General features: G+C 54.4%; 1 protein-coding gene across 1 annotated transcript in view; it reads left to right on the top strand.

Moving 5' to 3' along the window:
* PHACTR3 (phosphatase and actin regulator 3) overlaps nucleotides 1-15,107 on the top strand; it is a 216,503-nt gene that overhangs the window by 106,168 nt on the left and 95,228 nt on the right. The window contains exon 2 of the mRNA XM_060123136.1: nucleotides 12,969-13,130. Within this exon, the coding sequence (XP_059979119.1) occupies nucleotides 12,969-13,130 (162 nt within the window). The remainder of the gene's footprint in view (nucleotides 1-12,968; nucleotides 13,131-15,107) is intronic.

Below are 15,107 nucleotides of genomic sequence, written 5' to 3'. Positions count from 1 at the left end.
GAGAAGCCTGCACACAGCAATGAAGAGCCCGTGCACCACAACTAAGACCTGACACAGCCAAAAATAAATAAATAATAAAAATAAATCTTAAAAAAACAAACAGAGCTACCACAGGACCCAGCGATTCCACTCCTAGGTATATACCTAGAAGAATTGAAAACAGGTGTTCAAACAAAAACTTGTATGTGAATGTTCATAGCCTCACTATTTACAACCACCAAAAGGCGGAAACCACCCAAATGGCCATCAGGGGATGAATGGAGAAACAAAATGTGATACGTTCAAACAATGGAGTATTATCTTTTCTTTTTTTAGTATTTACTAGAGCTAACTTAACTCTTCCTGACATGTCAGAGCTCACCACAGGTGTCCTCACTTTCCCAGGAAGTCTTACCTGAGTCCGGAGACCAGTCCTTTCTCTGCCCACAGAATCCTGTCTCAGTCTCCATCACAGTACCTTGTCCATCATCAGTTCGTTCACTGATTCCTTCCAGAGTATCTCCCAGGAACCCGCTGTGGCTGGGCCTGCATCTCTCCAGTGGGCAGAGACTGTGAGATCAGCTCACCTCAGGGAGGGGCGCGTGCTCTGAAGGGGTGAGGTGTGCTGGGCCCGTGCCGGAGTCTCACTGTGGCTCAGTGCACCTCCCATGGAGGAGACCGTGGTACCAAGACCCCAGAGACGAGAAGGAGGCTGCTTCGCAAAGGCGGGAGGGAGAGGGAGCCTCCAGGGCCGCCAAGTGCAGGGGTCTGGAGGTGGAAGGAGGGTGGAGAAGCTGAAGACCCCCAGGGTCGGGGCTGCTGGTGAGGGCAGTGGTCACGGGGCGTGAGGAACCACGTGGGATTTTATTCCAGGTGCAACTGGAAGCCACCGGCGGGGTTTAGGCAGGGAAAGGTGGGGGTCAGGGGACATGGTGTGGCATGACCCAGGGGAGGACGTTGCAGGAACCTGGAAGCAATGAGGGTGACCGCGACCCGGGTGGGTCCAGGGGAGGGAGGAGTGGTAAAGTCGCACTGTCTTAATTGCCCATTCACACGACTGTCCCCTTCTTCCACCCCCAGACCCTGGGACTGGGCGGGCAGGGGCCAGGTCTCAGGCACAGAGTAGGCGCTCAGGAAAGTGGACCGAAGTGTGAGCGAGTCAGTGCAGTGTGTGTGCAGCGGGGAGTGGACAGAGCTGGCTGCATCCTCCACCCTGAGCGGCTCCCTGGCGGCCCAGAGTGGTGGCTGGGACCGGTGCCGCTTGGGCTGGCCCTCGCTGGGGACGCCAGAGGGGGCTGCTGTCCAGCGGCAGCGGGAGGTCCTTAGGGATGTCTGAGCAGACAGGTGACACCGCAGGAGCAGGTTCCCAGGACTGGCCCGTCACTGGCTGTTGCTTGTCCCCAGGAAGAGTGTGCTGTTCGGTTGCTGGCTTGTCTGCCGTCTCCATCTTGTTCTGTCGCTTCCGTGACAGTCACCAGGGGTGCCGGGGCCAGAACAGGGGCCTTCGGAGAAGCAAGAACCCCGATGACAACAGATGTGCAGATGCTTACAGGTGTTCAGGCATCACATCCATGGCTCTTGGGTGAAAGTTCTCGGTGAGAGGCCACAGCTCAACCGATGAGGCGCCAGAAAGAGGCCGAGCCAGGCAAAAGCATGGCGTTTGGCAGGAAGGCCCATTCAATTCATGAGGGAGCCCAACGTGCGAAATCCTGAGAAGCTGCCTTGTTCTGGTAGGATGACAACCTTCAGATGTGCCTGGACCAGCTCCCCATCCTGGGCAGGGGCGGTGAACTTGATCATAGAAGGATCTGTAGCTCCCCTCAATACCTGCTGAGCCCTTGCTGGGCCCCCCTGGGCTGTTTGGGGGTTAGGGAGGCAGTTATACAGGACACACTTGGTCTCTGCTTGTAACAGGGAAGAGCCTTCCGTGGTCTCTTACAAGTTCATCACTAAAGGGATGTTGCCTATAAGCTTAAAATTACGCATAATGGCCCGTCTCTGGAAACCCTCCCTCTCAGGTAATGAGCATTAGGCTAAAATACCTTCTGCTCACGGGAAACTCCTGACCAGGCCCACCTGTGAATGACTGCAGGAAGGAAGAGAGTAACACATTCCCTCCGGAGGCTGATGGGAACCAGGAAGTGTTTGACTTTACTCCCTCCCCTTTTAGTATAAAAGAAGCCTGAATTCTAACTCAGGCAAGAGGGTTCTTTGGCACGTGAGTCCACCATCTTCTTGGTCTGCCAGCTTTCCAAATAAAGTCGCCATTCCTGGCCCCAACAACTCATCTCTCGATTTACTGGTCTGTCGTGTGGCCAGCAGTACAAACTTGGACTCAGTAACTTGCTCTCGTGGTCAAATAGCCAAGATGGACATTAAACTAATGAACATGAAATCAATAGCTAATTATAAATTCTATTGAAGACTATGGCAGAAAAACTAACAGGAAACCTAACAGGTGAGTATAGAGGATGGGGCCATGAGGAATGAGTAAGAGTTCATCAGGGAAAAGTGTGGCCTCTAGAGGGATTGGCCTGGGAGGCAGCCCTGTGGTGGGAGGACAGAAAGAGACGGACAGAACTAGAGCATAGTGGGGCAAGGGCTTGGCATGGTGTGAGATAAGCGGAGACCAGGACTCTGGGGTCACAGCTGAGGTTTTATATTTCATTCTAGACGCCACTATGACATTAAGCAGGGCAGTGATGCGAGGCCCCGTTTGCTTAGGGGAGCAGGATTAGTGGATGCCTGGAAACCAGGGAGGAGGCTGCAGAATAGGGTGGGCAGAGTGCAGCTGGCCTGGAGCCCAGGGGTTAGAGGTGGGCAGGACAGTAAAGGCTTAGGATCAGAAAACGTTCCTTTTCTCCCTTTTTCTTCTTGGGGTGTCCAGTAGTACTTTTTCCCTGAAGACATTTCCAAAGGGACCATTTAAGGCAGGCGTTGGCAAGTGACAGACCGTGGACCAAATCCTCCTGCCGCTGGTTTTTGCAAATAAAGTTTTATTTAAATATAGCCACGCCCATTGATTTACATATCATCTACTGCTGTTTTCATGCTACGGCAGCAGAGTTGGGTAATTGTAACAGAAGTTGTCTGGCCCTCAAAGCCCAAGTGACTTACTATTGAAGTCTAAGATATTTATTTACTATCTGGCCCTTTACAGAAAATACTTGCCCATCCTTGACCTAAGCAAAATGCGTCTGGGACACATTTTCTAAACACAAATCTGTTGGCTTAGAATCTTCCCAGCATTTAAAACGTGTTTAGTTCCTGTGAAAAATGCTAAAGTATGCATATTTTAAAATTAACATTTGTATGTCCTTAAGCGTTGACTGACATTATTTAAGAATCTCATCTTACACTTGAGGGTTGGAAAGTCAGAGTTGGAACTTGGGCTTTGAAGATGTTGGGCGATGTTGCCGATTTGTCTAAATTTATACTGTGATGCTAAACTCTCCTGATGCATTATTTTACCGTTTTATGTCTTCTCTCTGAAACACTGCTTTGTCTCCGCTCTGTAAAATAGCATCTTTAAGAGGATGCCTCTGAAACCAGCTTTTAGTCTTTGCAAAGTCTTTGGGCTTCTTGCAAAATCATTTTTATGAGCGTTTGCTTGTGTGCAGATACAGAGCATCCTACGAAACCCAATGACGACAAAGCCGATTTTCCAGATCCTTCCTTTTTCCTTCCCTGACCCCGTCGTCTTCATGTTTCAACTCCTGGTTCTAAGCTCTGTGCAGCCTTTTTGGATTCACTTGATTTACAGATTTGAGCTGATTTCACTTGGAGAATTGGCCATATGTCTGGCAGACACCCGCCACCATTGGCAGAATTATGGGGTTGATGCTAAACAGATGGGCTTTCTAGTTAGATGTGCTGTTTTTTCCACGATACATATGAGGGAAAAAAGAAGCCACTTTTAATAATGTCTTGATTTTTCCACTGGTGTCAGAGGCATGAAGGATGCCCATTTCTCTAGAGTTAATTTCAGCATCATTTCCGTGTAGGAGACCTTAGACAGCTGGAAGAGGCTTAGAGACTCGGGAAATTTTGAGACCCAACCTCTGCTAAGATCTTAGAGAATCCTGTTACCCTTGGAATACAGATATCGGGGGAAAAGAGTGTTAACTTCCAAAAGTAAATTGTCCTTAGCACTACTTAGCAGGACTACGTTGAAAGTGCTTAATCTCAGGTCTAGTGCTCAAACTCCATGTGACAGCTTTGGTGGGGTTCTTGCTGTCTGGGCAGCAAGATGTAAATGCGGGTTGGCCGACCCATCTGTTTAGGAAAAGCTGGCCAAGCGGCTGAACGGGATTGCTTTTACTGCAGGACTTCTCAGAGGCTTTACTATGATAATGTATGGCGGCGCTCTTCAGAGAAGCCTTTTGGTGTAGGTAGTGTTTCCCAAGTGTCTTCATTCACAAAGCATCGCCCCTGCTAGGGTTCCATGGGACATGCTTTGGGAAACACTGGTGTCATGCCCAGATGGGGAACTTTAGGTCGGAGAACTTGGGCTCCAATGCCGGACCCACCACTTCCCAGCTGTATGACTTTCCACGCGGGCCCCCCATAGCCTCCACTTCCTAAATGTAAAATGGAGCTGCAAATGTAATCCCCGCCTCCTGGGGTTGTTTGTTTGTATTGAACATCCAAAAGGATTTGGTGGCCTCCCTGCGAGCATTCAAAGGTATGTTCTCCTACGAGAACATACTCCTACTGTTCCATTCACGGTATTCCAGGGGCTGTTATTCACTCGGAAGCTCAGCCAGGCTCTTGAGTTTCCTTCTGTATGTTCCTTAGCACCTCCACTAATGGGGAAGGGAGAGAAAGGAGATGCTGTCTGCTTAGGGGGTGGCTGGGAGAAATGGCGGGGCAGCATGGGGCCAGGAAGTTGCTTAGGAATTATAGTTATCCCCCTCTGGCAGGGGGCACAGAGGTGGCTCAGCTCTTTGTTCATTACCATTGACCCGCGTTTTGATTCATTTTCAGTTTTTGTATCACAGGATCAATCTCTTTCATTCCTTCATTCATTCACTCGGGTCCCCAGCACTGTCCTGGGCACCTGAGAAGGAGGAAGAGCCCGCTGTGGGGTCTCTGTTTCCTCCAGACCGGAAAGGCAGCAGTTTTTCCACCCCAGGGGGCTGTCAGCGTTCACAGCTTCTGATGCATTCGCTCGCAGAGCTGTAGGGAGGACTCTGCAGAGCTGCTGGGAATAGAGCCGCAGACCTTGAGGAATTCTTTCCCCCTTGAAATAAATGCTCCCGTCTTGCTAACCCTGCCTCCCCGCCACACCCCCTCCTGGAAGCTGTTCACCGGTGGCCCTAGTTCTGCGTATTGATCAGTGCTCCCCACCTATCCTGTGCTTCAGTCATTTCTCCAGAATTTTCCAGTAGGAGTGGAGAGGGTCGAACCAGGAATATTTTTACGTCTGGGAGATTTCAAATCCATTTCGTAAATTTGGTTTCGGAGGTCCGGACCCATCCAGGTGGTGGGTCTATTAAAACACCCAGCACTTTCTTAGAGGACAGCGGCCGTCAGGCCACATCTCTTGCAGCCTGGCCGCAGCCATTGGTCTTTTGACCCTAAATGCCGTGATTTTTAGTATACGTGGCTTTTTTTTTTTTTTTTTTTTTGCTGTACGTGGACCTGTCACTGTTGTGGCCTCTCCCGTTGCGGAGCACAGGCTCCGGACGCGCAGGCTCAGCGGCCATGGCTCACGGGTGCAGCCGCTCCGTGGCATGTGGGATCTTCCCGGACCGGGACCTGAACCTGTGTCCCCTGCATCGGCAGGCGGACTCTAAACCACTGCGCCACCAGGGAAGCCCAGTATATGTTGCTTTAATGCTCTTCTCTCCTCCTTCACCCTGTATCCCAGATAACAGTGCTGTCATCATCTGCTCTGGGGTTAGGACGAGGGCTTTGGGAGCAGGTGTCCTGATTTCCAAGCCCACTGTGTCACTTTAGCCACGTGACCTGGGAAAACTGTTTCCCATCTCTGCTTCCATTTTCCTCATCATAACGAGAGTGATGACGGTAACGACCTGCCTTCTTGGGTCCTGATGGGACAGGAATGAGCTGATTCACGTCAGGTGCTCAGGACACAGCTGTCCCACAGTAGGTGTCCAACAGATGCTGCTGTTGCTGGTGACAGTGGTGACAGAACAAACCCTGGTTTCCTTGACTCTTCTGTATGTGTTACTGGCCCACATTGGTTTCTCACCCAGCTCTGGCGAGGACTCTGCCTCAGCAACGTCTCTGGATTCCTGTCTCCCTTCTCTGCTGTCCCACTGCTCTCGCCCTGCCTGTCCCTTCTCAGTGGGCCCCCTGGCCGTCTGCCTTGTTCCGTGAAGCTGCCGCCCGCACTGACGTTCTCTGCGGGGCTGATCTGGTACCAGATCCCTCAGTGATTCCCTGCCCTCAGGGCTCCTATCGCGGCCACATACAGCTCTTCTTGTCTGGTCCCCAGACTGCTGTCCATCCCCTCCATTGAGAAACCAAGAGAGCTCCAGCCTAAGGGTTCTCAGGTTCAAGTACACAGACCCATGCCAGCAAATTAGGAACACGAAGGACAACACAGGCTTGCTCGTTTTTCATTTATCAATATATTTATCGATATATCAATAGTAAAGATGCCTTTCTTACTTTGAGATGAGCTTTTCCTGTTACTGATAGTCGGTGGTGATGATGGTTTTGTTTCCGTGTGTGTGTGTGTGTGTGTGTGTGTGTGTGTGTGTGTGTGTGTGTGTGTGTTGGTCATTAGCTGGCACCGTGGAAAGCTGGTATCTCTCTGTGGATCCCCGTTTTATACGTGGAGATTTTCCGGGGCTCTGAACCTCTGACTGGCAGTGTCAGATCTCGCTCCGCTGCTTTACCATTATCTTCCAAACACCACGTACGATCACGCTTTTATGGGTTTGCACCTTTTATTCAATTCCTAGTCAACCTCCAAGGCCCAACTCCAAAATCACCCCCACCTGCAGTAGCCTTCTCCGAGTCCGCCCGCTCCAGGCAAGAAGAGTTACTTCCCCTGCGGTTGTAATCCTCCATCCTGGTTCCTCCTGGTGATTCCGTGCACCTTGATTTTCTCCGTGGTCAGTGGGCCCACTAGGGCAGGGGGGTGTCCAGCACCTCTTTCTTCTACCTCATACATGGCACAGTGCTTTGTTTAAAGAAGCTGGTCGGGCTTCCCTGGTGGCGCAGTGGTTGAGAGTCCGCCTGCCGATGCAGGGGACACGGGTTCGTGCCCTGGTCCAGGAAGATCCCACATGCCGCGGAATGGCTGGGCCCGTGAGCCATGGCCGCTGAGCCTGCACGTCCGGAGCCTGTGCTCCGCAACGGGAGAGGCCACAACGGTGAGAGGCCCGCGTACCGCAAAAAAAAAATAAGAAATAAAAAAATAAAGTATTAAAAAAAAAAAAAAAAAAAAAAAAAGAAGCTGGTCGCTACGTATTGCCAGATGGATTCTTTGGGGGCAGGGAAGGACTCACCGAAGAAATAGAGGCCACGCTCTGTTGACCCACATCCCCACTTCCATAGCTCGTATCACGTTCTGAAGGCGTCTCACTGCAAGCAGGCGAGCTTCACGCAGAGCAAGACAGCGTGTCAGTGTGCGTTCACTGCGCTGTCTCAGACTCAGAGCAGCCCGGGCACACAGCAGGCCTCAGCGGATGCTTGATGAATGCATTTGTGAGTGAATGAATGAAACAAGCAAAAGGTCCTGTTCGAATATTGTCTGATACGGATGGTGCCTGTCTTCCCTGTGAGGCCAGCCGCCCAGCACGTGGCACCTGGTAATCGGGGAGCGGAGCTTCCTTTCCACTGTGTTTTGGGGAAGGTGACCTGGTGAAGTGGAAGGAGACAGGGCCGGGTCAGGGGATAGAAGATGACGAAGCAGAAATGCCAGACATCCCTGAGGCGAGGACTGTGGAGTCAGATGGACGGGGACCACATCCTGGCTCCGGCCCTGGCAGCTCTGCCTGTCAGATTCACAGGTCGCGCAGGTGTTTATTAGAGCACTTCCTGGGTGCCAGGCGCCAGTAAAGACGCCAGGGACCCATGACGAGCAAGGTGGCCACAGTTCCTGTTCTCATAAAGCTTAACGTTGGTTCCAGTGGGAAAGATAGATGATAACAATAAATAACAGATCCCAGGATGATATCTGAGGGTGATCGGAGCTAGGACGGAAGGGGATATTAGGAAGAAAGGAGTTGGCCCTGAGCCAGGCATGGAAGTTAGTCCGTAAGCTCAGTGCCCTCAGCCATGGCATTGGTGTCCTTCACTGCCTGGTTCTAGAAGTGCCTGACTTGTAGGTCTGTGGGATCCGTTGATGGCGTGGTGGCAGTGGGTCCTGGGGGACGAGGGCCCTGACTGCCGTCAACCTCGGAGGGGACCGGGAGAGGGCTGGAGTTGTGGAAGGGACCAGAGATGGGAGGGGCTGGAGGCGCACCTTCAGCCCCAGGGCGGGGCGCCTGGCCCATCCGTCGTTTGGGAGCCCGGACGGCCTCCTGCCTGCCCTGCAGCCGCATGTTGTACTTTCCCAGCAGATGCGGGGAAACATTTTTCATTAATTAACTGCTAATGCTTCACAGGTGGCAGAGGTGCCCCTGGAGCTTAGCGCCGCGTGCTATTCAGAGGCTGCAGGGGTCTGCTGATGTGTTGGATCTGGGAATCCTCCCTGATGCGGGAAGGAGGTTCCCGGGCAACTCCAGGGACGCTGAGCGAATTCAAGGGCTGGGGATAGAGGGTGGTGGCGGTCCCCCACCCTCCCTTCTCTCTGTGTGACACACACGTACAAGTGCACGCACGCCCTCCCATATAGGCACACGCATGCACATATGCACACACCCTCTCTGCTAGACACGCGCCTGCCCACATTCACTCCCACCCTCCAGTGTGAGTGGGCCACACGGTACCCAGGAGGGCCCGCCCCCCCTCTGCTCCCTCGGACCCCCATGCACACCGTCGGTGACCCATTCATGCCCTTGGGTGGCTTGTAAGTGATTCCTTCACTGGACGGAGCATCTCTTCTGAAATTGCTGGCCTTGGGTTATGAGTGACGGCCCTTGGGAGCCCTCACCCTGCCTGGCCCTGGGTCCAGGCGGGCGGAGAGGGCGCTGGAGGTGCAGGCTTCAGACCTCTGGAGCCTGTCCCCACCTTTGCTCCCCCAGTGACAGCAGGCCCCTGGGGAGTCGCTCAGACTAAGGTGTCTTCCTGGTCGCGCACATTGGATATTTGGTAGATGAACAGATCAGGTCGTTTGAGCTGAAGAGACCCAGTCGCTCCTGCTGAATTCTGAATCAGGTTCAAGCCCCTGCGTGCCTCCCCAGCTACATCCATGGCCCTCATACCCTGCGCTCTTCCTCCAAGCCCTCTACCTCGCTCTTCCTCTGCCTGGGACCCTCTTCCCTGCCCCCGCTCCCATCTACACTGCTGGCTCCCTTTCACCCAGGCTTCTGCTCCAGTAACGCGCTCAGAGCAGCCTTTCATAACCCTCCGTTGCCAGTCAGCCCCCGCGTCTCCCCCGGCTCCCTGAGCAGATGCTGGGTTCTGTCCATCCGTCCTCATGTCTGGAAGGATCTCCTTCACCACATGGGTTCCTATCTTACGTGTTCTGGGCACCAGGGATTCAGCTGCAAACCAACCATCAAAGGCAGACCCTGCTCTCAAATTAGGGAGGTGACTGAGCAAAAGGCAAACAAATAACCGTGCATCTGCGTGTGGGTCTGTGTGTGTGCGTGTCTGTGTGTGCGCACGCAGACATACACACACACACCAGGTGATGAATGTGATGGGGAAAGGTAAGGAGAGGAAGGCAGCAGGGAACTAACTATGGGGCGAGCAGGGTTGGTTTCTTAACGTCCCCCCTCCCGTTGTCCGTCTCCCGCTGGCCGCTAGAAGCCCCGCAGAGGCAGGGATTCTTTCTGTTCACCTCTGCACATTCTCCTCCTGGTGCAATTCCGGCACATGGCTGGTGTCAATAAGTTTTTGTTGAATAGATGAATGAATGAGTGAATGGATGAGTGAATGAATCCTCAAGGGGAGAGTGGTGTGCAGTCTGTTCAGTGGTCGGCATGCCCCGCCTGTGCCCCAGGCTGTGCGGTGAGGACCCAGGTGTGTCAGAAGTGAGGTGGGAACCACAGTACCTGCTCCAGCCACTGTGGGGAGGGAGCAGGGAGGCAACGTATTAAAATAGTGATGGTGGGGGCTTCCCTGGTGGCGCAGTGGTTGAGAGTCCGCCTGCCGATGCGGGGGACGCGGGTTCGTGCCCCGGTCTGGGAGGATCCCACATGCCGTGGAGCGGCTGGGCCCATGAGCTATGGCCGCTGAGCCTGCGCGTCCGGAGCCTGTGCTCCACAACGGGAGAGGCCACAACAGTGAGAGCCCCGCGTACTGCAAAAAATAAATAAATAAATAAATAAATAAATAAAATAGTGATGTGGAGGGAGGGGGGAAGGGGTGTTGAGGAGGGGGCCACAATGTCCCTTCTGCCCACCTCCCATTGGTTCAAGCAGGCCACATGGTGAGCCCCCAGGTAAGGACTTGGGAAATCCCCTGTACCCCCTATTCCCCCAGCAAGGCCGGGGTAAAGGTGAAAATGCAGGGAGGACAGTGGTGTCAACACTTCAGCCCCAGGTAGTGAATGACAGAGCCAGGGTGTGAGCCTGGATCCCTGCTTCTGGTAGCTGCATCCTAACAGTTACGACGTTCTGGTTTCCATAACATGCCATAGATGCTAATGCACAATAGTGCTGCTGATGAAACGGAACAGGGGGCTAGTGGGCAGGGGTGAGGTGGGCGGGGCTTGGGAGCAGATTTCCGAGACCTTTACAGCCTTGGCAATTTTGTCCTAAATGAGAAGGGAGGCCACAGGGAGTAAGCAGGAAAGCGATACGATCAGACTTACATTTATAGGGGTTCACGGGGACACCAGTTAGAAGGCTTGTGTGGGGTAGAGATGCTGGTGGCCTGGACTAAAGTCACAGTGATACAGGGGGCAGATGGAGTGAGGTTTGGGGTCTGATTTGTAGTTTATTCTATGTGCTGCTCCTTTTTGCTTTGGCTGCCAGGAAGCTCAGAGCCACACGTGGTGTCTCTAACCCCTGATGCGGTGGCTCTGTCCAGACTCCCCTTCCTCTGGATTTCCTCGGACACTCATTTGTCTTGCTGGGCATGTGTTTCTGATAATGGCGGCCCATCCTTTGTGGAGTGAGATGAGATATAAATGAAGCGATGACAGTTCTTCCTCATCTACGTGCGTATCTCTGGGGATCTTCGTCTTTATCTTCAAACCAGCCTGGAAGCTTGGGGAGACCAGGCCGTTTCTTTCTCCTTTGTGCCAAAAATGCCTCCAGGACAGTCAGCTTTTCTGAGGCCACGTGGCACCGGCGGTTCCACTCCCATCTGGCATCCGTGGGCGGAGGAAGGAAAGGAGAGGATGATAACACGCAGTGAACTGACTCTTGAGGAGAGGAGGACCATCTGCATCCTGCACGCCTGGAGTGCGGCGCTGGGGGTCGTGACCGGTCCTTCGACTGCCCTGGCTCACTGACTTCCCCACCCGAACTTCCTGGGCCCCTACTAGGCGCCGGGCACTGGGCTTACAGCTGAACCCAAGGTGGAAAATGTCATGGGCTTAGGAGCCTGGCTGGTTTGCTAAGTCCGCAGAGAGAAGTCCTCCAACGAGACCCCTGGGCTGTCTGTCCACACGAGGTTTCTTTGTGGACCCCCTGCGGACCCAGCCTCTGGTGTACACTTAACACTCAATTAAATAACAGCTGTAGACAGGGGCTTCCCTGGCGGTCCAGTGGTTAAGACTCTGCGCTTCCACTGCAGGGGTCGTGGGTTCGATCCCTGGTTGGGGAAGTAAGATCCTGCATGCTGCACGGAAAAAAAACAGCTGGAGAGAGTGGTTGGCTTCGTTTGGACGGTGTTGGTTTACGCCTCCTGTTGTGTTCCATCCATGTGTGTCCTGCTTTGGGTGATAAAGTTATATCGTCACCCTAGAAGCAGCTTAGAGATACGAGAGGGGCCTCTGGAGTCAGGCCGCCCGAGGCCATCATCCCCTCGCTCTGGCAGCTAACAGAATGGCTTGTGGCTCCGAGCCCCAGTGCACCCATTTGTAAAATGGATATAATAACAGGCTCCACCTCCTAGATTTACTATGGGGGTAAAATATGTTAGCACTCGGCCCAGAACAAGTAGTGACTAACTTTTGCTCCATAGTAATTATCATATTACTTACACAATATAAATGATTATGAAAATGTCTACTGAGGGCCACCGCGCTGGCATGGCATGTTAGGCAGAATGGGTAGACAGTTTCAAAACACAGATACTGTTACTTCACGTGGATCGTAACATGCTATCGATAAACTGTGTATTATGTGTGTCTACCTGTTTCCAGACGTCATGGCCACCGTATGGTCACACAGAATTTTCCTCTCAACCCTAGGCATCAGGGATGATGATAAGCTTCATTTTCCAGATGTGGAAACTGAGGCTCAGAGGGGCTGAGTGGCTTGGGCTGCTGACGGGCACAGCCCTCTGGAAGTCAAACCTCAGGGGTTGCTCTGGAGGCTGCCGGCTGGGGCTGCCTGTCCCTGGGACGCCCGTCCCATGGGGCGTTGGGCTGGGTCTTTTGATGACCGCCCATTCCAGGTCCTGGCCCCTCCGACTGCTGGTGGCCTCCCCTGGCCTGGTCCTCGCTGTCTCCAGCCCTGCTGTTCCTGCATCTTTGGGTGTCTCTAGGGCTTCTTGGTTCTGGATAAACTCTGCCCCTTCTCACAGGCAGCAGGAGGTGAATTAACCCAACTGACTGTGGGCTGGTACATGATGGCACAAGCCCCGTCTCCATCGCCTGGCCCACCCTCTTGAGCCCCAGGCTTTGGAGGATCACTGGTGGCCCCAGGGAGGAGGGGAGTCACCTCGGGCCCCCCAGGCTGTCGTGTGGGCTTGGTCATCACTGACCGCCTCGCTGGGTTTTCGCCTTCCAGATGAGATGGACCAAACCCCCGCAGTGCGCTCTGAATATCTGCTCTCAGGGATTCGAACTCCCCCCGTGAGGAGAAACAGCAAACTGGCCACCCTGGGCAGAATCTTCAAACCCTGGAAATGGAGGAAAAAGAAAAATGAAAAATTGAAGCAGACAACGTCCGGTGAGCACCAGGGAGAGGGGGCCTGGCGTCACCGTCACCGCGCTTTCTGTGGCTGGTGTTGGGAGGGGCAGGCTGTGCTCTGTGGCCTGTGACGGCCAGGAGCTGTTCAACCTCCTGCGGGTCCCCTCTCTCCACCAGCCCTTCCAGGTCCCTGGTGGGGGCGGGGGCGGGGAAGCAGCTCTAGGTCCCACCCGAAGCCCACTCACGCCCAGACCGTAAGGGGCACACACGTCACCCTCGACCTAGTTAAAAATGCAGACTCAAGGTCAGTGCAAGGCCAGGCTGGAGCTGAGGCCTGGCTTGTAACCATCTCTCCTTCCTGACCACACCGGAGTGGGGAGCACCCAGCCCTCCTGCACCTGGACCCTCACTTTGACAGCCCCGGGGCCTGGGTCCCACTGTCCCCAAGAGCCTCCTGGGGGATTCACTCAGAGGGTCGGGGCCTCAGTTTGGCCTCGATACTGACGCTCGCCGGCTCCTAAGCTCCTCCTGAAGAGGCAGCTCCTACCTGGGCAGCCCCGTCCGGATGCTCTCCTCCCACTAAAGGACCCCAGAGCTCCCCTCACTCACCTTCAGCTCTGTGGGAAGCTGGGTTACGAGAGGCTGGACCGCTGCCCCCGCCCCCTCGAACTCCAAGCCAGGAGCTCTGGCCACGAGACTGACCGAGGGGATGCACGTGGTGACGACAACACAACTGGCCGTAAGAGTCAAAGCGACACAGCACGTTTCTAACAACGAAGTGCTCAGAAGCCCCCGTATCACAGCGCCCCTGCCCATGTCAGGAACGGGAAGCGGGATCAGATGGGCAGCCGCTGCCAGGGCCAGGCAGCGGCAGGTTGTGGGCTTGGGGTTGGAGCCCTGGCAGCCGGGCTCGGGTCTGGTTCCTGGGCGATGGGGTGCCCTCGGTGAAGCGGAGGGGAGACAGCATCTCGGCTCCCACAGGCCTGTTAGCTGCTGCTGGAAACAGTCAGCGAGGGAGCTGCTCGTGTGGAGTTAGTCCTGGGCCTCGGGGACCCGCCTGCTAAGTGCCCGTCTTGGGCTGTTGCCTCTGGCGGTCCCTGTGGTCCCAGCCTTGAAGTGGTGCAGACTCCCGGGCTCAGGGGACGGCAGAGGCAAAGCCAGTGGGGCGGGGGGCAGGGGGGGCTCCTAACAGCAGCAGGGGGTACTTCCACCCACACTTTTTATGCAATTTACAAACTTATTTTTTTAACTACCCAAGAAGTTGATGGACAGATTCTCCTCGTCAAGGATGAGAGCAGAACAAACGTCGATGAACCTTGTGTGGTTCCTGTGTGCCAGGCACAGAGTAGACAGGGAGCCCCAGGCCCTGCCCGCTTAGAGCTTTCCGCCAGCTGGGGGGCCAGGCGACAGACAAGCACGTGTGACAGTCACGACCTTGGCGGGGCTGAGGAGGAGGTGGGGGGTGGGCGTTGCCCTGGGCTGAGTGGCCTGAGAAGGTCCAGGTGAGGAGGTGACACTGAGCTGAGACGTAATCGGTCCCCTGGAGGGAAGCAGGGAAGAGCATCGCAGCCGGGGGAACAGCTGTGCAAACGCACCGAGCTGGGGAAGCCTCACCCGGGCATCAGTGAAAGGCTTAGGGGGCCAGAGCAGGGTGACCTCTGTGACCTTGGGGAGCCCCTGATGCTCTCTGGGCCGTGGGGTTGGAGGGTGAGCTGCGTGCTCTCGGGACCCTGTGTCCCTGGCCCACTTGGCACTGGGCTGCGGGGAGCAACCTGTGAGTTTTTCAGGATGCTGTGCGGGCCCTGCCGGGGGACTGAGGGTCTCCAGGTTAAGACCTGCAGCATCCCTGCCTTCAGGCAGGCATCCCCGTTGGGCCCTTTATCAGGCATTTGGAATTCTGCAGATAGCGCTGCATTTCATTTATTTATGCTAAACCGTTCTTTCCCCCCAGAGTGTGGGATGTTATTTATTTCAGCCTATCCAATCCCCGTCTTCACAGGCATCCTTGGTGAGGAT

This window comes from Lagenorhynchus albirostris, chromosome 15, assembly GCF_949774975.1.
Source record: "Lagenorhynchus albirostris chromosome 15, mLagAlb1.1, whole genome shotgun sequence".
In the NCBI taxonomy this organism is placed as follows: Eukaryota; Metazoa; Chordata; class Mammalia; order Artiodactyla; family Delphinidae; genus Lagenorhynchus; species Lagenorhynchus albirostris.
This window is presented reverse-complemented; position numbering and strand designations above follow the sequence as displayed.